The 26,692-nt window shown below is 42.4% G+C and overlaps 1 protein-coding gene, 1 long non-coding RNA gene and 1 pseudogene across 3 annotated transcripts in view; 1 reads left to right on the top strand and 2 right to left on the bottom strand.

Moving 5' to 3' along the window:
* Window positions 1-14,733, bottom strand: part of COLEC12 (collectin subfamily member 12) — a 180,707-nt gene extending 165,974 nt beyond the window's left edge. Inside the window, exon 1 of the mRNA XM_072828975.1 lies at window positions 14,592-14,733. Coding sequence (XP_072685076.1) covers window positions 14,592-14,598 — 7 coding nt within the window. The 5' untranslated portion in view covers window positions 14,599-14,733. The remainder of the gene's footprint in view (window positions 1-14,591) is intronic.
* Window positions 14,734-20,109: 5,376 nt separating this feature from the next.
* On the bottom strand, window positions 20,110-23,731 carry LOC140634648 (uncharacterized). 2 transcript variants are annotated; one of them, XR_012032051.1, is made up of 4 exons: window positions 23,664-23,731; window positions 22,865-22,993; window positions 20,669-20,707; window positions 20,110-20,328 (listed from the first exon to the last, which is right to left on the bottom strand). It is a non-coding gene; the product is annotated as an uncharacterized lncRNA (long non-coding RNA). The 2 variants fall into 2 exon arrangements; XR_012032052.1 differs by having other exon boundaries at window positions 23,609-23,718.
* A 2,315-nt stretch (window positions 23,732-26,046) lies between these two features.
* Window positions 26,047-26,178, top strand: LOC140636164 (U4 spliceosomal RNA; annotated as a pseudogene).
* The last annotated feature ends 514 nt before the right edge of the window (window positions 26,179-26,692 follow it).

Here is a 26,692-nt window from a genome sequence, read left to right as displayed (position 1 = left end):
TTTGAGGATCAAGTGTGTGATGCCCTGTGGTTAGAATTCACCCCTTCTTCCCCTATACTCCCTTTGTGTCCATGTGACAGCACTTGCCTCTGTCTGCCCCATATTCCAGTTCCTAGTTCTTAACGCCACCAGATAGAAAACAGGAAACTTGCCATGTTGCATCCTCAGCAACTAGTACATTGATGGCATATTATAGATGCTCAGTAGTCGTTGAAAATTAAGTTGATTAGACTTATACATGTGTCTATCTCTACTGCCAGATGATGAATTCCTGATGGAAAGAGATCAAATCTTTTTCTTTTTGAAAAAAGATGTTTGAGGAAGATAAGAGAACTAATATTTAGTTAATACTTCCTATATGTCAGGTACTTTCCATTCATTATGTTTCTGTTTTACAGATGAGAAAATTAAAGTTCAGGTCGTAACTTGACCCCAGGTCTTGCAGCTTATGAATAGACAAAGACCCAAATACGGGCAGGCCATTGACTTCCACACTATGGTGGTCACTGACCCTCCAGACCCAAGAAACCAAACCCTGGGCTAGCAGCAGAAAAGCTAAGATGCAATGCTTTACACCACAGAATCCTGGAAGGGCTAAGGAATTTGGGGCACAGGTCACTCCTGAAGGAGAATCAAGGTAAGGCTCAAATAGGAGGACAGAATGAACATACATTAAAGAAGCAGCTGACTATAACCAAAAAGATAATAAATGTTGGTGAGGATGTGCAGAAACCATAACCCTTATATGCTAGTGGTGAGAAAGCGACATGGTACAGCCACTTTAGAAAATGGTCTGGCAGTTCTTCAAAATATTAAGCAGAGAGACACTGTATGATCCAGCCATTCCACTCTAGGCACACACCCAAGAGAAATGGCAACACAGGTCCACGCAAAAACTTGCACGCAAACGTTTGTCACAGCATTAGTCATAACAGAGAAATGTAGAAACAACCTGAATGTCCACAAAACGATGAGTGGATAAATTAGCGCAGATCCATACAATGGGGGATTATTCAATGATAAAAAGGAATGAGGCACTGACACACACTATAACAGGGATGATCTTGAGAACATTTAAGTAACAGAAGCCAGTCGTGAAAGACTGCATATTGTATGACTCTATCTATGAAATTGAATGTCTACGCTAGACAAACTCATGGAGTTGGAAAGCAGGTGAAAGGTTATGAGGCTGGAGGTTTTTTTGGGGGGAGGAAATGGGAGTGACTGCTAACGGGCATAGGATTTCTTTTGGGGGTGACAAAAATGTTCTAAAATTGACTGTAATGATGGTTGTCAAACCTGTGAATATACCAAAATAAAACCAAAAAACCCACTGACTTATACACTTTGAATAGTTTGTGTGATATGTGGTGGGGGGGAAGCAGCTGGACCTCCCAAGTCCCCCCACCAATCTAGGTCACTGGCCCCTCCCAACTATGGCAGAAGGTCTAAGATTTACTATTCAGAAAAGTAAAAAACCAAAAGATCTCTTGTCTAGGGGACACTGGGAATGGCCGAGATGAGGGGACTGCAGTGGAATCAGGGGAAAACAGAAAGTGTATCTACTGAATGTCCTCTCCCCCAATCAGTCAGCTGGCCTATACCCTTTAGGCCAAAGCCTGGACAGCTCTTCCTGGGAAGTCTGGCCAGTTAAGAGAAAAACAAAGAATGATTCTGATTTTGGGAGGTCCCCAGTGGAATAGCCCAGCCAGTTCAGTCTCGAGTGACAGCCACAGTTCCAAAATCCCACTCAAACAGAGGGGTTCTAATTAACCTTTAATATCCTGCTCCTACAGACAAGAAGACACCAGATATCTGACACAACCTCTGATATGAAAAGACAAAAATGAAAATAAAGAAACCAGATAAAGAAATTTGGAGGAAATACGTATCATGTGACATGATAATTTTTCTTTTAAATCTACCACTAATATCCTCAGAGAGATAAGACAATGCACCCATAAAATAAGAACAGGATGATATAATTATAGAACCATAAAGAAAAAGAAGGAAAAGCTCTCAGAAATGAAATGTATGCTCACAAAAATAAAAACTTAATAGAAGGGTTGGGAAATAGAATTGAAATATTCCCAGAGTAGGGAGAAAAAAGAAAATAAATAGAAAAAAGTAAAGACAAAAAATATTCAGAGAATCAATTCAGTGGGTCCAATGTTCAATGAACAGGTGTTTCTGGTAAAAGAACAGAGGCAGAGAACCACTGGAGGAAAAATGAACGTTTTTCAGTACTGAAGGATAGCAGTCTCTAGAGCAAAAGGGCCCATTACTTCCCAGCACAAGGGAAAGAGATCTGCTCCAAGGCACACCACTACAAAATTTCAGAACACTGAGGACAAAAAGAAAATCCTACAGCTTCCAGACAGGGGAAAAGAAAAAAAAGGGAGAGAGATGTTACTTACAAGGAAAAAACAAAAAAGAATGACCTCACATCTCAACAGCAAAACTAAAAGAAAATAGATCAGTGCCTTCAAAATTCTAAGGCTAAATTATTTCCTACACAGAAATCTCTCAAATGAATGAGTAGGTAACATAAAGATCTCTTCAGACCTACAGATCCCCCCAAAACCCCTCATGCACACTTTCCTCAAGACATTATTAAAGAATGCATTCCACTAAAATTAGGAACGAACCCATAAAGATGTGTATGTGTTATCTGTATACATGCACACGTGTATACACCCTAATCTAACCCTAACCCTGAGGAGGTCAGAAGGTTCCACGGAGGATTTCTTCAAAAAGATGGAGATGAGAGAATATCTCCTACAGGTGAACATATGTGTAGAGATTTAGGAGAGTGGAAGAGACTCTGGGATGAATGATGATGTATACATGCATGGGAAGCTAACCAAACAAAATAGCAAGAGGATTATTAACTCCAGAGGAAGAGAAGTTATGCAAGAAAGAAATAAGAGTCAGCTGTGAAGAGCATTTATACCATTATAGTCATACCAACACTGAACAGATTTAATCAAGATTGTGATGTGACTATATTGGGACGATCTGCAACAGAAGGCGGAAATGAAGGGTAAAGAACTAAATCCTTATCTGCTATAAAGGGAAGTCAGTATATGATGCCTAAACTCAAAATAATGGTAGTAATAACAGGAATAAGAAGAGGAGGAAGTACCTTAAGCATGTCACTAAAGATGAGGAGCTGAGGAAGACTGTCTACATAAAGGGCTACCAACAATTCTTTCCAAATCTCTCCATGTGCAAGTCCATTTCCACTCTCTTGACTCTGGGAAGACCCTATGACTTGCTTTGGCTGATGGAATTTGCCAGAAGTGGCAGTGGGTGACCTCAGGAACCAGGCATGAGATGCCTTTCAGCTTCTGTTTTCACCCTCCTCACAGCCAGTACCATGTCAAATGTCTGACTACCATGCCAGACTGGAGGCCCCCAGAAGAGAGATCTCTGGAGGACGAGAGACAATGATGGGAAGGAAGCCATTCCAGCAGCCCCGCTGATGCCCAGCCGTAGGGCTGAGGCTGGCTGGCCTGGCCAACACCTCGGGAAGCAGAGGCCAGCCCGAATCACAGAATCTTGAATAAATAAACAACTGTTGTTTTAAGCTGCAGGGTTTGGGGATGGTTTGTTAGGCATCAGTAGATAACTGCAAGAAAGTAAATGCCAAAAGAAAATGCTAAAAATGTTCCTAAGAGGTTGCCTCCGGGTACTGGAAAATGATGAAACGAAAGTGGGCCGGGCAGGAAACTGCTGTTTTTCATAATAAATCTCATTCATAATAAATATTATTTGACTCCTTAAACTATGTACATCTCTGTCTTTGATAAAAAAAATAATAAACAAAACAAGGGAATGTGGGTGGAAGATAAAAGTCAGGTAGACAAAAATGAAAATGTGCATGTCCTACAGATGCTGATGACCAGGAAAAGGTCTAAAGGTCCAAGGTGCACCCTGCCTCAAAGAGCCAGCATGAAGAGTTCAGCCCGAAGCAAGAGAATACGAAGTTTGGGCTTGCAGCTTTAAATCCCTGGCACAGAGTAGGTTCTGGCAAATGCCAAATTGAACAGAACAAGTTCAGACTTTTTTAGGAGCCAGGCTGAAGGACCGTGGACAGAGGCTAGGCTGAACTCAGACTTCTTTTTCAAGCTGGGTTTGGTGATGCTGTCCACATGTGTGTCCATCGGCGCTCTGTGCTGTTTCCACCTCAATGCGGTCCCAGGTCTTGCAAAGTCATCCATCATTGTTAGAACAAAATAGTACTGTCCCATTGGTTGTTAAAATGTTTAACTGCTTCCAAACCAGCTGGTAGACATGCTCTGCTGGGAGCATTCCTGCAAGCTGTCCCCCTGAGTTCCCACCACCATCACCACCACCACCACCAATTATAGTAAGTCTGAGTGGTGAGGAAAGGAGAAAGTGCCCCTGCACCCCTGGAGCCAAATACCCAGTGCCATCTGGACCCCTGAGAACTACAGTCACCCTCCACTGGCCAGGGCTACATGGAGGTGCTTTCATGGAGTTACTAATCTGTGGGAAACATGGTCTCCACAGAGTGTCACCTGGGGTGCAGAGGACTTTGGACAACCCCTTAGACACTGCTGTACTACTGTGCTGGAGGACTCTTCTCTTAAAGCTAGATTGATGCACTGGTAAAGCTTGGGCTTTCAAATTGTTAAGACTTGAGTTTGAACACTGCCTACACCTCATTCTGGCAACATAAACTCAGGGCTGCCTCTCATTCCTCCGTAAGATGGGACCACTATTTCCTATCTCACACATTGCTGGGAGGCAAAAGTGAACCAATACGTGGGAAACACTCAGCACATACTGGGTGCTTAATAGATATATGAGGGTTCTTTTTAAGTATGGGGGGTAGAGGTGGCAACAGCAGCTACTCTGCTTTAAGGAACAAAATATGTACCACAGAACTTGAATGTTCATGAAATACAGCATAGCTTCAGGTTGGGGTAGGAGCTATTTTAATGATTGAGTTTCTTTTTTATGTTTTTATTTTTTGAGAATGAGAGAGAGCGAGCTGGGGGAGAGGGAGAGAATCCTAAGACGACTCCATGCTGAGTGCAGAGCCCAGTGCGGGCTCAATCCCACAATCCAGAGACCATGACCTGAACCAAAATCAAGAGTCAGACACACAACTGACCTAGCCACCCAGGTGCCCCAATGATTGAGTTTCAAAACAAAAACAAAAACACAACAACAAAAAAAGCTCCAGTCTGAAGTGAGCCTCTGGAGAGAACAACAGCAGGGAAGTTTGATTAGCAAGAGTAATACTTGGGGTGGGTTCACTTTGGGCTGTAGCTGACTGGCACTAAAGTATCTATTTGATACTGAAAAAGATTTATCTAATGAATTTGAGCTATAAAAACTGAAGACAGACATTCTCTAACCTTGATTTAGCCCTACGAGCCGAACTGGTGCTATCTGCCCTGACTTCTTAGCTTCATAAATATAAAACCTTATGTGGCCCCTTGCATAGTTTGCTTTGCCCTGTTGGCATTTCTGGGCCATAGTTGCTAGGTATTCTGCAAGTGAATGAGCTCAGTGCAGAGTAGTAAAACACCGAGGTTCAGGATAATTTTGATGGGGTATTAGATCTGCCTTCTAGGCCTCCTCCTACCCCATCCCAAATGGATAAAGGAATTTGTATGAATTTAAGTACTTGTAAATTATTCCAAATATTACAAAGATTTATTTCGATTACTCAGCTGCTTTTCACATCTTATGTTTTGCAACAATGGGATCACTTTTTGGTTCAATGGCATAAGTTGTTTTGTTTTGTTTTTTAAAGTCAATATTGTACACATAAAATGATCCCAATTTCTGGCACAACTTATAATTCTGAAGCTTGTAAAAACAGCAGATACTTACCTGAAGGGTAAAGAGAGATAATAATTCCTTTTTCCTTCCTTTATAGTCCAACAAAATCGAAGTGATTTTTTTTGTTACTTTTACCACTAAATTGGTAGTGGGGGCTAAATCAGATTTCCCCCAGGAGCCAACTTCAACAACTTAAAAAGAAATAAATAAGACACTTAAAACCTTGATCGCCACATCAACCATTCATGGGTAACTACAGGGGATAGGGCATGCTTCCCTTTGTTTTATGAAGGACCCCCTCATCCAATCACATTGGTCAGGTTAAGAATAAGAAAGTCCAGAGAAAAATGAATCACTGCCTCAAATTTTATAAGGGCTCTGGAAGGGCCTCACATACATGGGTCATTTGTCAAGAAAAAAGAATGCTATCCATTTCTCTGGAGGCTGACAAAAAAATAACTACTCTTTGTTACCCTTCCCCAAATAAATAACTCAATAATCTGTTTTGTTTTGAAATCATTTAACTTTAGGTTATCCAAACAATTATGCCAAAGTAATACATTATAATGAATTATAAATGATAGATCAACATTGAGCTCAGAAGACAAAGTTTGAGAAAACTTCAATTTTCTCTTACTTCCCACACTACAATGTCATACTTCAAGGTTTTGGGGTGCCCAGATGCACCATCTGCCTCTTCAGTTACAATTAGATTAATGCAATCTGAAATATGAACTCTGATTCAAGATAATGAATCAGGTTGCATTGTCCCTCAAAACAAAAACATCCCTATCTTCAGCCAGGTTGCCCTTTCCTCCTGTGTCCTCTGGCAACATTTATCTGAATCTCAAATAGGACACTTCACATTTTACCTTAGATTAGTTTATGCATAAGCCTTACCGTGCCCACCAGACTGCAAGCTCCTTGAGAACAGGCTATATACATACTAAACATTTAAATATATCTCAATAATATACTAAACTAATATTTGAATATATTTAATATTAAGAATATTTAAATATACTTAAATAACATATTAAATAAAGAACAAATGAAAGCTTAGTTAGGATTTGGTGGCCTAAATAAATAAAATGAAAATATGACATTTTAATGGGTAACCAACACTAGTAATGAAAGACATAATCTCATACAGTTTAAAAAAAAAAATATATATATATATATATACACACATACCTCTGCCCTAATTCTTCTTTAGAGACAAATCTGTTTTATGTTTTCATTCTTTGATATCATGTTTTTACTGGATAAAACTGGACACTGGATTTGAGATACAAATCCTCCAAAATATTAGATCATTTTCAGTAGGCACCTGAATAACGGTGTTCCAGGAAAAGTAGTGCTCTTAGCAAATCAAATGTATTTACAAATATTAAATCCATTTTCTACCACTGTCGTAAATAAGAAAATTGTATGATTTTGCTAGAATTATAAACTCACTATAAACATGGGCCCTGTATTTTTAGTAGGGCTGGGTTTTTTTGTTTTGTTTTGTTTTCTTTTGTTTTCTTTTACTACATTACAATGATGACAAGAACACAAAGAGAACAGCTAGAGGTAGACCAATGTGAGCACTGTTTATACAGAGGAGCACAGCTCCTCCTATCCCTGAGGTCAGTTTTAACACATTTGTAATTTGAAAATTACTTTCTTTTCAAAGCTGAACTCTATTCTTCATGGTATATATTGTATCACTCAATTAACTTAAATGGTTCATAACTGGCAATTATATTACTGCCTGGAGGAAGCAGCAGGTTACAATTACACAGTATTAAAATAACTAAAATGAAATGAAAACTAATGAAATGAACACAGTATTAAAATAACGAAAACTAATTCTTGAGTTTTCATTACATACTAGACAGCATTCTAAACAACTGATCTATACTAACCTATTTAATCCTCTAAACAACAAACAAGCAAGCAAGCAAAACTGGAATTGGGTAGATGCCATTACTATTCCCCAGTTGACAGATAAGGAAGCCAGGCCCCCCAGGGGAGGTTAGATAATTTGCATGTGGTTACCAGGCCCTCTGGTTTCACAGCCCATACTCCTGGCCACCACACTAAAATTATCAGGTTCAGCTCGGGGGATCACTATGTATAATTACATTTTATGAAATGTAAAATTAAAGTATGTATTATCAATTATAAAAGTGGACTATTTTGCCTGTGAATAAGTTACATAAATATCATCTAGTTTTTCTAACATTTTATTATTTTTTTAAAGTTTTTTATTTATTTATTCATGAGAGACGCAGAGAGAAAGAGACAGAGAGGCAGAGACACAAGCAGAGGGAGAAGCAGGCTCCATGCAGGAAGCCTGACGCGGGACTCGATCCCGGGTCTCCAGGATCAGGCCTCAGGCCGAAGGCGGTGCTAAACCGCTGAGCCACCCAGGCTGCCCTAACATTTTATATTGTAAGGAAGTGACTTAGGTCCAAAGAAGTGCAAGTACTTCCACAAAACCCAAAGACAAGTTAGGCAGAATGTCAAATGTCCAATCTCTCAAGCTAGTGAATATGACCTCATGTGATACTGATACTGGTTCCCAAACCATTTAGGAAGCATAAAGGAGTCATATTTAATAAATCCAAATCCAATAAAGTTACTCAATTTTAAAAATTTCTCCCACGTGGAAAAACACATTTCCTTTATGTTCTAAAGAGTACTGATTGAATATGCATGATAAATTCAGGGGCTAGCTCTTTGGCAGCTTAATTTGGGACTACTAACTTCTGTTTGCATTACCTTTCACCGCCATATTAATTACAAAGGTCCCTTAAGCAATCAGCAAGATCGCTGCAAGGTCCTGTATTGGTCTGCGCTCTTCAAATATCATTCAATTAAACAGAAATCAAATCACTGCCTGATTGAAAAGTTACTTCCCTTGAGCTTCATTGGTGTGGTTAGAAACTGTTGTCAGCAGTAAAGAGTGAAATATATTCTATGAAGAATGTCTATCTTTCCCTATCCCTTCCTCAAAATGTTTATTCCTACTCCTACTACTACTGTTTTATTTTTATTTTTCTAACTGATCATATACTGTTGGTTATAGTCTATTCTTGAAAATGGCACTTCTGACAATGTTCATTACCTCATGACAAACCTCATGGCAAACCTGTCAGCAAGACTGTAGTGCAGAGGCTGTTTTCAGAGTTGCCAGCTTCAGTAGGCCATTCACATCATTTAATCAGTCATAAGCAAAACCTCCCAAAGATCAACTCTACATACTGCAATGAGCCTGGAATTTTCTTCATCTTTGCAAAAGTTTCTGTCTAGAGAGGCTCCTCTAGTGGCTGGCTGAAAGAGCACATTAATTTCTTCAGATCTCTGATGCCAGGTTATTATAGGTCTGAGTCCAGACGACAGAACCTTCTCTGTGTTGCTCAGTTAGCATCTAGTGGAACTCAGCACACAGTAGGTACATAACAAAGATGGGTTGATTGAATGGAAATACAAAGACTTGGCTAGGAAGGAGTCTAAGCTAGAGGTGTAACATGTGAATTCCAGAGTCAGACTGAGTGTGAATACCAGTTTTGCCAGTGACTAGCTTGGTGTCCTTATAAGTAACTGCACTTCTCTGAGCCTAAGTTTTCCTATTTGTAAAATGGAGAAAATAAGAACAGTTGGCTTGGCAGATGCTCAATAAATGTTAGCTATTATTAGAGAGAAAAATAATAAGTGGTCATATTAAGCGGGCATGAGTCACACCTGAGTAGTTGTTTGTGAGCATAAAGCATGGTTTACAGATCAACTTCAGCCCTGGCATTTATCTTCCAACACATGACCCTGTTCCCTGCCTCCAGGCCATAGACAGGAACTCTGGAATGGCAGAAGATGGAGAGGCCAGAACCAGCCTGGCAAATCTGGCCCATGGTGGGGGGTAGACTCTCTTCACAGATGATTACCTGCCAGACCTAGAATCCTGTCCCCCACCCCCACCTGATTATTCCCACCCTGATTCACCAGCTGAAGTTCCAAAGCACCACAGATACATGCTGCCACAGGAAGGCTGTGCTCTGGGCTTCCTCTCCCAAGACCTCATCCCTCCTGCCCCCCTCCGGGGAGACACGTGTCAGATTTGCCCCGAGAGATTACTCATATGTTGCGTTACTCCAGCTGAAATATGCTTTTCTTCTATCATAAAATTTAAATACCTATTTTCCCATCTGAAAATGCATAGTTCGAGGGCCATTTGATTTACTTTGGCATAGGGCAACTGGGTGGCTCAGTCGGTTAAGCATCTGCCTTTGCTTAGGTCATGATCCCAGAGTCCTAGGATTAAGTCTGGCATCTGGCTCCCTGCTCAGCCAGGAATCTGCTTCTCCCTCTGCTCACTGGCACTCTCTCTCTCTCCCCCAAATAAATAAATAAAATCTTCAAAAAATAAATAAAATACTATTTTAAGTGTTAACTCAGAAAATCAGGCACCTAGTTATGCTATTGCTTAAGAGTTATCATCTGGGGGACCCCTGAGTGGCTCAGCAGTTTAGTGCCTGCCTTTGGCCCAGGGCGTGATCCTGGTGTCCCGGGATTGAGTTCCACATTGGGCTCCCCATGAGGAGCCTGCTTCTCCCTCTGCCTGTGTCTCTGCCTCTGTGTGTGTGTGTCTCATGAATAAATAAATAAAATCTTTTAAAAAAAAAAGTTATCATCTGCCAGCTTTTCCCAGTCACTCCATTATCAGTGGATGAGCTGCAATGTTAAAGGCAGAGGGGAGGGGACATGGGAACAATCTTGGGAAATTGTGGAGACCACAGGAAAGATCTATACTTAGCAATAATTAAACCTCAGATTAAGAATGTTAAGATTCCCCAAACTAATGAAGAAGTCAAAAGCATAATTAGATTGTAAATTTACCTTCCAAAGGAAGGCCAGCCCCAATTCCAATCAGTGAAGGGAAAAAGGCCTCATTTTGTTTCCAGTCCCTTTCATAAAACATGATGCTTTCAATGCAGTCACCCTCACACACTTGTTTATGTGTCACAATTAAGGACAAGAAATCTTAGAGACAGTGGTAAAGCAAGGAGTCCACGAGTCCAGAAAAACAACCAGCAATAGATGTAGACTGCTTACCAGTGCATTTTTAAAGTATTATTGCCAACAGTATTTCAGAAATGTTTATATGCAAGCACATGAAAATAAGCAGCTGAATACTATGTTTTGATGGCACCAATCTCTTCTCTGTGTTAAATTAGAACAGTGGTTTGGACCTCTGTGGTCCTGTGTGCTGATGGTTGTTTTTGGCCATCTCTCAGGCAACAAGTGCTGCTGCTTTAAACCTTACCAATATCCCCAACTTTCAGAACTAGAAATGTGATTTAATAATGGCACACCTAACTCTGGAGGAGTTAGATTCCTTCAGGAAAAAATGTGAATATTTATCCAAAACCATGAGATTTGTGGAGAGGCACAGCTAATTGGAAATTAAAACCAACTTCATGTTTTAATCAGTTTGGAAGGCTGCAAGTATTGCAGCAACAAGGCAAGTAATTCTTTTCTGGAAAATATATAATGATGTCATTATTTTTGTACTTGTGATTCCAGAGAGGGAGGAAATCAGAGACAAATATTTGCTGAATGCAACAGATAGGTGGCGCTGTGTGGCTTATGGCAGATACGGAATTACACTCCAAAAGCCAGGTTTATTACACAGGCCATGATCCAGGTTGAAACATCAGAATTAGAAAGTCAAATAGGTACCTTATAAAGGTGTCTGACTCGTGAAGAGGTTAAATTTTTGCTTTGGCAAAAAAATCTTCTGCAACTTCTAGGATGTCCACTAATTTTCTGTTTGTCTAAAGAATGTTTTAAGTTAAGGGCAGCCTGGGTGGTGCAGTTTAGCGCTGCCTTCAGCCCCATGGCGTGATCCTGGAGACCTGGGTTCGAGTCCCACATAAGGCTCCCTGCAAAGAGCATGCTTCTCCCTCTGCCTGTGTTTCTGCCTCAATCAATCTCTCTCTCTCTCTCTCTGTCTCTCATGAATAGATAAATAAAATCTTGGAAAAAAAAAAAGAATGTTTTAAGCTAATACTTTAAGCATTTGCAAGGCTTGTCACTGGCCTCTATTATTTAAGGAAATTAAGTTCTAATGAAATGTTGGCTTTCTTAAGCTAAATTAGTTAATTTAGTTAAAGAAAACTTTGGGTTGGTTACCTAATGGCAAATTGTCAAAATAATTCTACTTGGTAAAGGCGGCTTTCCTCTTTGGCTAGAAATATACTCTGTGCTTGGCTTTAGAGGGCTTGTGTCCAATTTCTCAGATCCACCCCCTTCCTGGCTGCTGCACCAACTGTGGGTTACTTGGCCACTCAGTTGTCTAAGATTTATTTACTTTTCTTCTGGTCTACACCGGAAGTTATCATAACTGGTGTCCTAGGTCTTTCCAAGCAACACAGGGAAACTGGCAAAGCTTGTCTTTAGTGCCTACCACAGTCCTGATTGCCAGTTCTTATTTGTTCTAGACTCAGTTTCCACACCTATAATGTAGAGTGAAAATACCTACCTCATAGTGTTGTTGAGAAAATTAACTGTTAGAGTGCTTATACAGGGTATAGCACAGTCGCTGGCACTTAGTAGGCACTATAAAATGATTGCTGTCCCCTTCCTTCCCCATTTCACTAACCAGATAAATGCATGTAACTTTATGGCAATAGTTGGTAAGCAAAATTCCTACAGAATATTACCTTTTAAGTGACCTTCAAAGTGAGTAGTCTACTCTGGAATTCACCAGTCCCTTACTGCTCCTCCCCCACTGGGACAGAAGGTATGTGGGGCCAGTAGGCAGCGCCTGGATCACAGAAGGTAAGCAATGAGGCTTCTCCAGGGGGTCTGCAAGCTGGTCCAGAATGCAGACTAAATGTCACAAATACACATTTAGGACTTTCAGGCATGTCTTCCATGGCAGATTTGAATTAATACTGAAAAATACCCAAATTGCAATAATGGTCATTTACTCAGTCAAAAAATACAAGGTTTTCAGGGTTCAGGAATCTACACAGGAGCTGATGGAGTGAGCAGGTAGCTTAGCTCTCCAACAATTCAAAAACTACTGGCCTCAGGGCAGCCCGGGGGGCTCAGTGGTTGGTTTAGCTTGGCCTTCAGCTCAGGGCGTGATCCTGGGGACCCGGGATGGAGTCCCACATCGGGCTCCCTGCAGGGAGTCTGCTTCTCCCTCTGCTGGTGTCTCTGCCTCTCTCTCTCTCTCTTTCTCTCTGTCTCTCTCAGGTCTCTCATGAATAAATAAATAAATAAAACCTTAAAACAAACAAACTACTGGCCTCAGCAATGATCAGCAATGAGAAGACTAACCTCTGGCTAAAATGATGGTACCTGAGCCCCAAAGTGACGTGAGGCATGTGAACTCTTTCCTTTCTGGGAGGATCCTTTCATCAGTGCTAGCCAAGGAAAGTGAGTGCTTCCCAAAATGTAAATGAGAGAAGAGACACTGAGTGGAAAAAGAAGGAACACACACCACTGGGTTTTTGCAATTCCCTAGCCAGGAAAGTGTATCACATCTTTTGTTACTCTTCTGGGGACGGCCACTCTTCACCTGGCCCTGCCTTTCCTAGGGTCTCCTGATGAGGAAACTACTGGAAGGGCAGCTAACTGGTAGGACATTACCACTCCGGATAATTTAGCGACAACTTCCTTTCACAGAAACCCAGAGGCAAAAGTGACTTTCCAAACGCGTGGGGCTCCCGGGGCCCCTCCCTCGGACAGCAGTCCTAGCAAGTCAAAGCGATCGCATGGCATGGTCCCTGGCGGGTGGACATCTGGTCGCCGCGGTCAGATGGCATTTCGCACCCAGCCCCCTCCCTCGAGCCCGGCCCGCGCGGGGTCTGAAACGGGTTATCCTAGCACAAGACTAGAAACTGGAACCTTGTGTAAACACCACTGCAGCCCATCCCTAGACGCTTCCCTTTGATGCCTCTGTTGTAATTATTTATCGCACATGTAAATCAGAATTCTGCTGACCCATCTCCATGTCTGCCCTGCAAAGCCCTTCTCCCGGTGATTCCGCTTAAAGGTGCGGTAACATCGGCCACTTCCCTAAACCGGCCCAGCAGACAGCCAACGCCGTGACCTGTGTCACCTCTGAACACACGTGGGCACACCAGCTCCACGGGCGGGCACGTGCAAGGGACGCGGAACTGAGGGCGGTTCTCTCCACTCGGTGGGTCTGATGGACAAAGATGCCAAGCGCCCTTTCCGGGCCAGCTGAACTCCGCGGGCACCTAACCACTGCCAGATGTGGGGAGGGCGCCCGGAGAACATCCCGAGCCCCGGAGCAAACGCCCGGCCGGCGGCGCGTCGACTTCTCGGACGTGCAAACCGCACCCGCCGGGAGAGGAAGACCCGGGGCGCAGCGGCGAGCGCCGCGGAGCCGAAAACCGGCCGGAGGCAATGAGGATGCCTCCACTCTCCTCGGCATGTTTTTCCAATTAGAAAGTTGGGAACTGGAATCCGTAAACAACGACTGGGGACTCCAAACTACTTTGCGGAGGCACGATGGGGAGGGGACTGCTCGCACGCTCGCGAACCCCGACCACCTCGGTCTCCCGCCAGCCCAGCTCCGCGGCCGGGGGCGCCCCCCGCGTGCACGCACCAACCCCGCGCCGCGGCCGCCCCGGCCCAGCTCCCGGGGGAAGTTCGCGCAGGCGCGCCCCGCAGCCCCCCCGCGCGCCCCGCAGCCCCGCAGCCCCGCAGCCCCGCAGCCCGCAGCCCCGCGCAGCCCGCCGCCGCCCTACCTTTCATGGTGACCGAGGAGACGCACCGCCAGCCAGGGAGCTCCGCGCCGCCGAGGAAGTTCGCGCTGAACCGCCGGTCAGTGCGCGCCCATGGCAGCCGCGCCGCGCGCCACCCGTCCGCGCCCCGAGCCTCCGCCGCCGCCGCCGCCCGCCCGCGCTCCCCGCTCCGCGCTCTGTGCCGCGGGGCTGCCGCGCGCGCCGCTCACCCCGGGCGGGAGGCGCCGCTCCCGCCCGCGCCCCTCCCCCTGGCCCGCCGGGGTGCGCGGGCCGCCGCGCCCACGCCCCCTCGCGCCCTCCCGCGCCCGCCCCGCCCTCGGGCCCGCGCTCGCCCCTGCCCGGCGGCTCCCTCGCGCGGCCTCTCCTCCGCGCGCCGTGGCCCGCCCAGGGGGACCCCCTTTCCTCCGCCGACCCACGGCGGAACGAGGTGGGAAGAAAGTGTCTCCCCGGCGGTGTGCGCGAGAGGCGGTGTTGCTGAGCTCGTTCCCAGACCAGACCCCTAACTCCCTGGCGCGTGGGGTGAGGGAGCTGGGGAGCAGCAGGGTCCCGGGGGTGGCGGAGAGTTTGCCTGCCCCAGACGCCTCTAGGGGCCCGGAGGGGTAGGAGATTACACCGAAGCGCGAACCACCTCGGGATTCCAAGTTTCCAGGTGCGCTTGCTGACCCCCCGGAGGAAAAACGCGCCAGAGGCAGCGCGCCCACTGGCACCCAGGGCGAGCTGTCCATAACCCGGAGTCACCGTGAGAGTCTCTCCCTACAGGACTCGGGGCACGATTGACAACTCTCGAACCTTCAAAAAGACAAAAAGACGGCGCTCAAAAAAATCCGCTACACGCTCCTCCCCTTGGTTGGAAAAGTCACCCTTCCAGCCACCGCGCCTGACATTGATCATGTTGAAGGAGGCTGGACAATGGAGTGGCTTCTCATTAAGTTCCTTTCCTAGTGGCCCATCATGTTGTCCCAGTGGGGGTGTGTTTGTTTGTTTGTTTGTTTGTTTTCCTTTTAGAACCCTACACACACACACACACCCCCCACCAAGCAGACCCCATTCACTGCCCTGTTGCTTTAAAACATAAACTAAGTGGTGGAGCTGTGGAGAGGGAGGTGCAGAGAGACTTCTTCCTCAACGATGAAATGAAAGATTACCATGTGCTTTCTAGCACACCAAAACAATTCGGCCTGGGCGGTGGTTGCAGCTTTTCGGATTTCCTCCCCCGAGAATTTGGTAACATGGTGTAAACAACCCATTGATTCTTTCGAAAGAGGGAATTCTGCTCTAGAAAAAGGTAATACAAAAAAAGAAAAATAAAAAGGTAATACATTCTAGAAGTATCTTAGACTTTCCGTTTCAGGAGCCTTCTTCTTTTGAACATCAGGAAGAAACCTGTACGGCTAGCAAAGAAAAAGACAAAAAAAAAAAAAAAAAAACCCAGCACTTTTTATTTCATTTTAGGGGCTGATTAAACTACAGGATCCCTGGGGACTTATTCCAGCTCTCACCAAGGTACCTGCCTTATCTTGCAGGGCAAGTGAGGGTTGCTAAAGGAAACCCAGATTATGGATTCTCAGCCATAGAGTAAATCCATAGTTTCTTTGTGTAATAATTTACCCAACTAAGAAATGGAGAGGATTTTGACTCCAATATTTGAATTAAAAATTATTTTAAAAATATAAATTATAGCTATGACACCAAAAACACAGTCAGTAAAAGTGAATATAGATAAATTGGATTTCACTAAAACTTAAAACTTGTGCATCAAAGGACACTATCAACAGTGTGGAAAGACCACCCACAGAAAATATTTGTAAATCATATATCTTGTAAGGGATTAATATTCAGACTATATAAAGAATGCTGCAACTCAACAACAACCAAAAACCCAGTTCAAAAATGGACAAAGGACTCAAATAGAAATTCTCCAAAGATTTACAAATGGTCAATAAACATATGGAAAGATGTTCAACATATAATCATTAGGGACCATGCAAATCAAAACCACAGTGAGTACCACTTCATACCCATTAGGATGACTATTATAAAAAGTAAAAGTTAAAAAAAAAAAGCAGAAAACAAGTGTTGGCAAGGATGTGAAGAAATCAGAACCTTGTGCATTGCTAGTAGGAATGTAAAATTATGCAACCACTGTGGCAAACAACATGGGGCTTTCTCAAAAAAAAAAAAAAGTGAAACAGAATTATCATATGCTCTAACAATACTACTTCTGGATATATGCCCAAAAGAATGGGAAGGAGGGACTCCAAATACATATTTGCATGCCCATGTCCACAGCAGCATTATTCACAACGGCCAAAAGGTAGAAGCCATCAAGGTGTCCATCAACAAATGAACGTTAGTATATACCACATTTTTTTGGTTTATCCAAAGGAGTATTATTCAGCTCTAAAAAAGGAAGGAAATTCTGACACGTGCTATAGTATGAATAAACCTGAAGGCATTATGCTAAGTGAAAAAAAAGTCATCACAAAAAGACAAATACCATATGATTCGACTTATATGAGTTGCCTAGAGTAGTCAAATTCATAAAGACAGGAAGTAGAATGGTGGTTGCCAGGGGCTGGGGAGGAAGAGAGAATGGGGAGTTAGTGTTTAATTGTTACAGCTTTAGGTTTGGGAGGTGAAGAGTTCTGGAGATGGATGGTCGTAATGGTTGGGTGATAATGTGAATGCACTTAATGCCACTGAACTGCACACTTAAAAATGGTTAGGATAGTAAGTTTTATGTACATTTTACTATACCTTTTCTATTTTGTTGGAATAATTTCTAACAGACAAAAACAGTGAGGTAAAAACAAACAAACAAAAAAATCCCAAAACCCAAACCCTATGATGTTAATTATAATGAGTCAGACTCACAGACCTGCTGATGAGAAAGCAGGCTTGGCAGTTCTTTAGAAGCCAGTTTTCAGGGGGGCTCCTAGATGATCACCTCCTTCAGCACAGAGTGGATGGAGCCCCTTGGGTATGTCCCACAGGTCCCCTGCCTGCCACCTCCCCTGAGTCCCACTCTGGAAGATTCAAGGGATGAAGGTTGTGGACACATGGAGATTGTCAGCTGACCAGGATTTCTTTGGTGAAGATCTGTGAGAGACGTTGAGGACCGAACTGGGGATCAGAGAGGAGAAAGGAAGGGTAAAGGAGAGGAGGGAGGATGGTGTGGTTGGGAGGGACTCAATCATACCAGTGAAGATGCTTTGAACTCCTTAGCAGAAATGGGCTGCACGGCCTCCAGGTCAGTCTCAGGCCTCCTCACCTCCAGCAGCAGCAGCATCTGGTGTCCTGCATTCACATTATAAACCTGGGGAAAGCATCATAGCATTTAACTCTCAGCCCAACTCAAGTTAACATTTAACTTGTGCTAAGTATCTCCTTTTTACTAATGACAAAGCCCTATCACACTTGCCTTCTCCCCTTCCCTTAGCCCTATGTTCTCACCAAGCTCTGCTTCTACCTTCAGAACATATCTCACACTTCTCCCCTTCTTTACATCTCCCCGGTAAAAACCACGATACCGATCTGAAATTCATCCAGAACCCTCCACGTGGCCTCCCCACCCCACCCCCAACATGCAGCAGCCAGAGAGGCAAGGAAGAAGAGAGAGGGGGAAACTCTAGGTTCCCCCAGTTTAGTACCTTTAGAAAGTTTTCAGGCCTTTATATGCGAGCGGAAAAACCAGGCTGAGCCCGATGGGCTCCTTGAGTGAAGGAGAAGCTGAGAGGGTTGGGAGACCAAGGCAGACCAGAGCCCTGGAGGGGAGAGAGTTGCAGTCAGTTTGTGCTGCAATACCTTGATCTCTGACCATCTCTACTTTCCTCTCTGGGCAGCCAGTAGCTTCTGGCAACCATCAAGGCTACCACCACCTCTCATTTGCCCACTATTCCTCTTCTCTCCTTATGCAGCTCCTTTTGTTCCATTTCAGCCAAGCTATTCAGTGTGTCCCCACACTCGTATGCTTATTTCACCTATGAGGCTCTGAGCCTCGCATTCCACCTCTGAAAATATCCTCCTTTTCTCCGTTGTATCAGTACATTTCTTTATGTCTGCTTTAAAAACACAACTCTCCATTTAGAAATGGGTCCCTTCATCCAGCAAGGAAGTTTACATGATTACTAATAATGGTCATGGTGCTACACACTGCAGAGAATCCAAATTAGGGCCAGACAGTCCCCCAACCAGGAGTCTGTTAAGTGAGACAGGGCATTCCAGAAAGGATCCACAGTAGAGACAGAAAGTGGGAGATGGCCAATGTCATGAGAGATATAAATAAAAGGCCACAGAAGGGAAAAAAGTGATGATTCCTGACTAAGACAGCATGGAAAACTGGGTATTAAAGATTTTAGCTGAGATTCAAATGAGCATGAAAAATGCTCCTACTGGTCTGGAGACAACAATGGCATCTGGGAGCCACCTATATCAGAATCACTCAGTGGTGTTTTTATAAAGTAGAGATGGTTGGACTTCACCTCAGACTCCTGAATCGGAATATTTCATGAAGAGTCTTGGGGTAATTCCATTTTCTAGCACTCCCCAGCTGATTTTTGTGCTCCCTGAACTTGGAGGATTCATCACAGTAGACTGAGCTTCTTCAGAGAAAGACCATGTCTTCTTCATCTTTGTTAACAACAGCTTCTAGCAATTAACAATCAAGTGAAAGAGTGAATAAATGAAAAGGGGATTAGTAATGGAAGAAGGCGCCCCAAAAATCCAGAGCAGGGAAAGCAAAATGTATGGAACATCTGTTAGGATAGCCTCTGTGAAGAATACTTGCTCTGAAAACCAAGCCTTTGAGTATGACAGGAGAATAAGCTTCTTTTTTGAGAAGAATATTGACTTCTATAGTTTGGTCTTCTGAGTCACTTCATATACTCTACCATACTTCTAGACCAGCCAGTGTGCTGTTGAGCAAGTCCACTAAAACACTGGGATCCCATAAAGAAACTAGTAGTGGTATATGGACACCAGGTGCTCTGTCTCCATCCTCTGAAATGTGATTATCCTTGAGCTCTCCATGAAAATTTTTGGATAAAAAAATAGCTAATAGGTCTTTAGAAGCCTAGATTTCTGTCAGTTAGTGTTTCTGTTTCTTTGGTTTTTAAACAGCATTTTGAAAGAGGGTTCTGAGAGCTGCTTATCCTATTTGTCCAAAAAACAACTATTTTATTCCATTTGATGTTTCACAGCTCAAAGGATCAGTCTGAAATTGTTCCTCTAGCTCACTACAAACCACTGTGATTCTCAGGATGGTACTGGAGCTTCTTTATAAGTTCAGTGAGGAGGCAAGGGCCCAAGAAAACAGAAATGTGGCTCTTGAGTTTCAGTTTGGAGACCAGGATGCATCTTGAGGTAAACAGCAATCCCCCATCATGACCTGAGAGATAGCAGGTGGATGACCGGTAGCTCTGTTCCAACTCCAAAATGTCGACGATGGCTCTCCTATTTCAGACATATTACACCTGGATATTTCAGTAAATCTATGTAAAAAAATAAAATAAGTGTTTCTTTTTGCTTTTAATGCATGTCTTTGCAGTGACATACATGGGAGGGATTTACTTTGGTTTCATGTGTCATCTGGCTTTGTCATTCATTTCCTCTGAAGATGAAATGTGTCGATGTGAACAAAGCCACCATCTGGTAACCAGTGGAATTGGATTCCAAGGCAGGTTCTGTGAGAGGTATCTGATTGAGGGCAGGCCTTTGATTTTTCTAGGTCAAAGAATTCTCACTGTAAAATGACAGATTTTAGACTAAGTCATTTCATGGTCCTTTTTGGCTCAAAAACTCTAATATTAAATTCATATAAACACTTTTGAATACAGAATAAACACACAGAAAACGTGAAAATTGGAAATTTAGATGCATTTTTGGATACATTTATTTGAGATATATATACATATATATATATCTTCAAAATATGTCTGAATTTCCAACTTTCATATTGATCAGCTATAAATATATATCAGTGATCATATATACACACACACAAATACACACACATTTGTAGCTGATCACTTTTGAAAATATGTAGGATTACCTCAGAGGTACATCTTTGCCCATATACTCACGCTGATGTTCCCAGTGCATAGTCAGCATTCAGTAAATGTCTGTTGAATGAATAAATGAATGAGTATCCAAAGGCAACTGAAACATTCAAAAGCTAGAGGAGCTAATTTATCTGTTCATCAATTTTCACCTAACTTTAAAGTGAGCCCCTTCTGGGGCAACTTCTGGGTGTCTCAGTCGGTTGGGCATCTGCCTTTAGCTCAGGTCATGATCTCAGGGTCCCAGAATCAAGCCCCACATCAGGCTCCCTACTCAGTGGGGAGCCTGCTTCTCCCTCTCCCTCTGAGCACTGCCCTACTTGTGTGCTTTCTCTCTCCATAAATAAATAAAATATCTTTTAAAAATAAAAATAAAGTGAGCCCCTTCTATAGAGTGATAGCAAGAGCCATAGCTGACATTATGCAGTGCTTTCTGTATTCTGGGCTTATGCTTAGCCCTTCATACATATTACTATATCTTATTTATCAGATTCAGAAAATACTTGACACTTTAGGGAAATCACTTAATTTGAATATCAATTTCCTCCTGTAAGAAGTGAGGACAGATTCTTCCTTGCAATATATTGTGAGGAATTAGAGATAATGTTTTAAATACTTCATATGGGGTGCCTGGGTGGTTCAGGTAAGCATCTGACTCTTGCTAGACTCAGGTCATGATTTCAGGGTCCTGAGATGGAGCCTTGAATCCAGTTCTGCACTGGGCATGGATCCTGCTTGGGATACTCTATCTCTCTCTCTCCATCTTCCTCTCCCCACTCCCCCCAAAAATAAATAAAATAAAATACTTCACATATTTCCCGTCACTTAGGAGAAAGTTATCGAATTGTGTTAATTTTCCTTGTAATTAACTTATTTATTATCTCCTATTTTGCTTTTTAACATAAAACATAAGACCATTTGAACAAAGGCAAAATAATAACAATTTGGCTGGGTAGAGAAGAGCCTAGTAAAATTAATTTTAAATCTGAATGATGGAATATCTTTAAAGAGACAGTTTTATTTTTAAGAGCAAACAAGTACAAAAATAGTAGAAATCCTAAAGAGAAATACCTTAAGGGATAGATTAAATTGTTTATAATTCATACGTACATTGTTACTAAGTATGGTCTGCTCAAGATATTTGAACATAATTTGTTCTCTAAAGTAATTTAAACATTAACTTTGTGAATATTGTTTATACTATAATTTGATTAATAATAGTGAAAAGGTAAACTTGTGCTAAGCTTTTGTCAAAATTGTTACAAATTCCAAATAAGTATATCAAGATTGGTGAAGTTTCACAGTATGGTCTTATTCCTATGTGGTATCATCTGTTGATATTATAGTCTTTCAAGGTTGGCAAAATTTTATTTTATTCCTTCTTAAAATAACTAGCCATTTTCATTGGAATTTTTAACTGTACTACATTTTACACTACATTTTTTTATTCAAGATTAAAATCCAATCATTCTTTTCATTTTGGTTACGTATATCTTTCATTGAAGCAATCCATTATACATTGAATGTACATTTTTCTTTATCCTGAATGTATTTTCTTAGCACATAAGAATAGTACATATCAATATTCTAAAAGATTTACTTAAAGAGGACCAGAGGTGCAAATAACTTAAAAGATCTTTTATTTGCAAAGACTTTTTGCTGAATTGGGAAAGTGTTCTTTGTTCATTGCTCCTATGGGGTAGTGAATTCTTGGATAGCCCATTAAGTTGATCTGCTCTATAGACAGTAAGAGTTGTGGATTTCCAATCACACACGATTGAAATATTTAGTATCCATATAGTAGAAGCTCAAGTCCAGAAGGGTTCCACAACTTTTCTGAGTCCAAGACAATGGAGAATAAGGTTCCATTCAGGTTCCTATTGAATGTGTTCAAAATGAGCACATCTCAGGTTGAATATGATTTCCCAAAAACTGTAGTTTCACTGAAAGAAAAACTGAAGACAGAAAAGAAAGAATAGGAATTGTATAACCAAACCTACAATGCTGCAAGAACATGGGAATGTGGACAGCTTAAAGATAATTCTTTCCTTTTACTTAATATCTTCTATGGAGAAAGGACAGCTCATGAAATCTTTATAAATTTTTATAAAATCCTAGAATCCTAGATTTTAATGTGCTGTCAGGAAAATACCCACAGGTCAGACCCCAGGGTCCTGGTCCCAGCACAGATTATAGCTAATGCTGCTGGGGCCTCCCTACCTCTCAGTGTCCTTGCGCCTGCTCTGGGCAGCCCACTTCCACATTTTGTAAGCGGCTTCTCATGATCTTCTCAAGGACCCTGCTTGACGCCCACCTCCTCATCCTTAGTAGGTGACCTCATCTCCTTCTCTATGGAAAATCAGAGGTTATCTGGCAGGAATCCCCTCAAGTTCCTATGCTCTCCCCTACTCCTACCCCTTTACAACTTATCTTTCCTGGCACCTGGCCTCACACTTCCCCTAATTATCATAGGAAGAGGCATCTTATCTGGCATGCAGGGCTCCCCTCCCAGCTGCGTTCTCAAACCACACCTCTCCCTGCTGTCATTCCCCATCCTCATCTATTACTTCTCTTTCTTTCTCTCCCCCTGTAGATTCTTCCCTTACTTCCTAAACTCTTCTTTCCCTGACAGCCAAGCCCCTGAAGTCATTTACACTTGCAGTGTCAGCTTCTAGGACCTGTTCCCTCTTCAAACATTGGCCACATGTCGGCTGCCACACGGTGGCGCTGGCCCTGCTATAACAGAGGTCTTTCAACCCATTCAAATGGCCAACTGCAGTGGGCACTTTGCACTCCATCCTTAATTCATTTAACTTCCCTTCTGTTGATGATCCTTGAACCTTCCTTTTCCCTCTGATAGTTGTCAACATGTCCCTGATTCTCCTACTAAGTCTACCACTCTACTCTGTGTGTCTCCTCCTTATCTACCTTACTTCAAAACAAGGATACTCATAAGGATCCTACCATCTGTTCTGCCCTCAAGGACTCAATAACTGTTTGTTTCAGATGACCGCTTTACCTGCCTGGACTTTTCTGCATTCCAGACATGAAGGTCTGATTGCTTACCAGGTATTTCAAAACCTTTCCCTTTCATGTAGAATTCCAAATTTACTGTAATGAAATTCATCATAATCACTTGTAGAATTTTCTAAAAGCATTCCTGGAATATAATTATATGTTCACACTCTACTCTGGCCTTGTAGTGGGTGGAATATACTTCCCTGTCACTTGATCTTGGGCTTGTCCATTTTGGCCATATTTGAGGTAACTTAAAATGTACCCTCCTGCTCTCTGATTATCTGTTATGAGAGGAACATGACCCAGATATCTGCTGTCCCTCAGCCTGGACCCCCAAATGGGAAATGTGAAGCCAACCACATGCCCCAGCACAGGGCCTGAAGATTCAACAAGACTTGATTCTGGATATAGGGCCCAGGGGGTCTGCATGAAGGCTTCTGAAATTTATTACATTTATTACACAGGTAGCAATTAGTACAGAGGAGAACAATAAAAATAAACCCAAACTCTCCCATTCAAGATAAGTCTGTAAACCAATACTTTCAAAACAAGTGAAAAAACAAATGTAATAAAGTATAAGGTGTTAGCGACTATTGCTACAACAACAATGTTGTGCAACAAAACTCAGTAACTTAAAGCCATAGCCATTTATTCTCAAGTATGTGGAGTTGCTGGCAGGCTACTACTTGGCTGGGTTTGGCTAAACTCTAGGCTCTAGGAATCAGCTTCTGGGTTCCAGGTTCCATGTTAGTTTCAGGTCTGGTCCATGTGTCTCATCCCTCTGGACCAAATACTACCTACCTGCATGAGTCTCGAGTGGCAAAGTAGTTGGACCTATTCTCAGTTTCCATTCATGTAGGAGTTAAAACCAGCCCCTGGTTTCTAAGAGTGAGCCAGGCTCACATTTTCTATCTTGCCTCCGTTTTTTTAGTCCTTATTACCCCATAAGACATAAACTCCACGTCCACCTGTTTCCAGACCCTGAGCCTAGTAGACCACAGCTTCATCCTGCTTATCATTTTATATTTCTCTTCTAAATCTGGTCCAATGTTGTATTTATCTTACTTTTGAGATAGCAGTGACTTTCAAGTTTCTCTAGGTGTATTTTTCCCATCACAGCTCTGTTTGGCGTGGGGAGAAGGTGCTTGGAAACATGAACTCACAATGTTATCTTGACCAGAATTTTCCTGGACATTTCTACTTGCATGTTCACCAAGCACTTATACCTCATATATTCAAAACAGATTCCATTCACCACTTTCTCATAAAACTACCATTTTCTGTACTCCCACTTAAAATTAATATTACACCGTCCACTCGTTTGCTCAAGTCAGAACTCTTAGTCATTCTTTTCCTCTCACTTTCTGTATCTGCTTCCAATCTGACTACCAACTCCTCTGCATGCCAACCCTCAATCCCATTGGTGAAGTCAGCTCACTAAGCTCTATTACTCCATAGCTTGAGGATAAAGTCCAGACTTGTAGCACAGCACAGTGGAAAGCACAGGCCTGATTCCCTCTGAGCCTCAGCTCCAGCTACTTATCTACTCTCAGTTCCTTGACTCTGGCAACTCTTTCTGGCTCTACGTTTCTTTTCATGTCCTTTGCAATGACAGAAATTCCTTTTCCTGGACTACCAGCCCAAGTCATGCATCCTTCTTTCCCTCTTCCTTCCCCCTGCTCTGCTCATCTGGTGAATCTTCAAGACTCAAGAACTTCCTGTTCTGAAAATAACTTCCACAAACCCCTCACCCCCAGAGTTGACTTATCCTTTGTACCTTCCAGGAATCTGATGTTACACCTCTATTACAGAACCTACCACACTAATCGGCATGTGTTTGCATACATTTGTTTTCCCAAGGAGGTTATAACCTTCTCGAGAGCAGCTATTTTATTTTTCAATATCTAACACCAAATCTGACATAGAGCATGCACCCAACAAACGCTTTTTGAAGCCTTAGGATTAAACACAGGTGAGCCTTTTTTCCACCAGGTCTTCTGTTTTCTCATTAGCAGTTGAGGAAATAGACTGCATGACCTCTAAGAGTTCTTTGAGGCTCATCATACTGCCATTGGGATGCCTTGAATGTACATTTTAAATATAATTCACATGAAAATTACTATTTATAGGTAGCATCAGTAAATCTTTGATGTTTCAGGCCTCAAAAGATGATGGCAGTGAAATTGATGGTTGCTTTAATAAATGCTTCTAGTTTATCCTGGGTTTGGGAGGATTTTTTTTTTTGATGTTATTGTTTTAGACTAAAAGCAAAATGTAAAGGAAGGCTGTCAGATAAAAGGTACTCTACTCCAAGTGTATATTGTACACAATTACTTTTGATTCGTTAATATAGTATTTATATTTTTATTTAAAGTATTTGATCACGCTTTGTGCAGTGGCAGTATTGTAGCCAATGAGGTTTATTCGAGGTGTGATAATTGCTAATTGAAAACTTTTCCTAAAGTATTTGATCATCATTTTGTTTCGATGGGAATCTCTTATTTGCAATTGTTTGGATTTTATGTTATTGTTTTAAGGATTTAAAAATCTATTCAAAGGACAGCTTAGCTAATGTGATATAACTGAAACAATATGGAAATCAGAAATTTCATTTCAAACTCTGCCTGGCTTGGCTACCCCAAACTTTTCAGGTCCCTGTTGAAAACTTCAAGCACCTGTACATGGCATGAAATTCACTAAGTGAACTAAAAGTTTGGTTTAAGTCACACATGACCAAAAAATTTGCCATTCATTATTTTATCAATTCAGCAAATATTCATGCAGTGTCTATTAGGAATCAAGCACTGGAAACATAACGGTGACACAATAGGGTGGTTTCTATCCTCAAGGATCTTAGCATTTATTGGGGGAAAGGAGCAATTATATAAGCACAAAAAATATGATGTGTAGTACTGATGAATTAAGAAGCTTTCCAGTGGGGGGTCTCTGGGTGGCTCAGCGGTTTGGTGCCTGCCTTTGGCCCAGAGCGCGATCCTGGAGTCCTGGGATCGGGTCCCGCGTGGGGCTCCC

This window comes from Canis lupus, chromosome 6, assembly GCF_048164855.1.
Source record: "Canis lupus baileyi chromosome 6, mCanLup2.hap1, whole genome shotgun sequence".
NCBI classification, from domain to species: domain Eukaryota; kingdom Metazoa; phylum Chordata; class Mammalia; order Carnivora; family Canidae; genus Canis; species Canis lupus.
The sequence above is the reverse complement of the archived record's forward strand: the minus strand, read 5'-3'. Positions and strand labels throughout refer to the sequence as shown.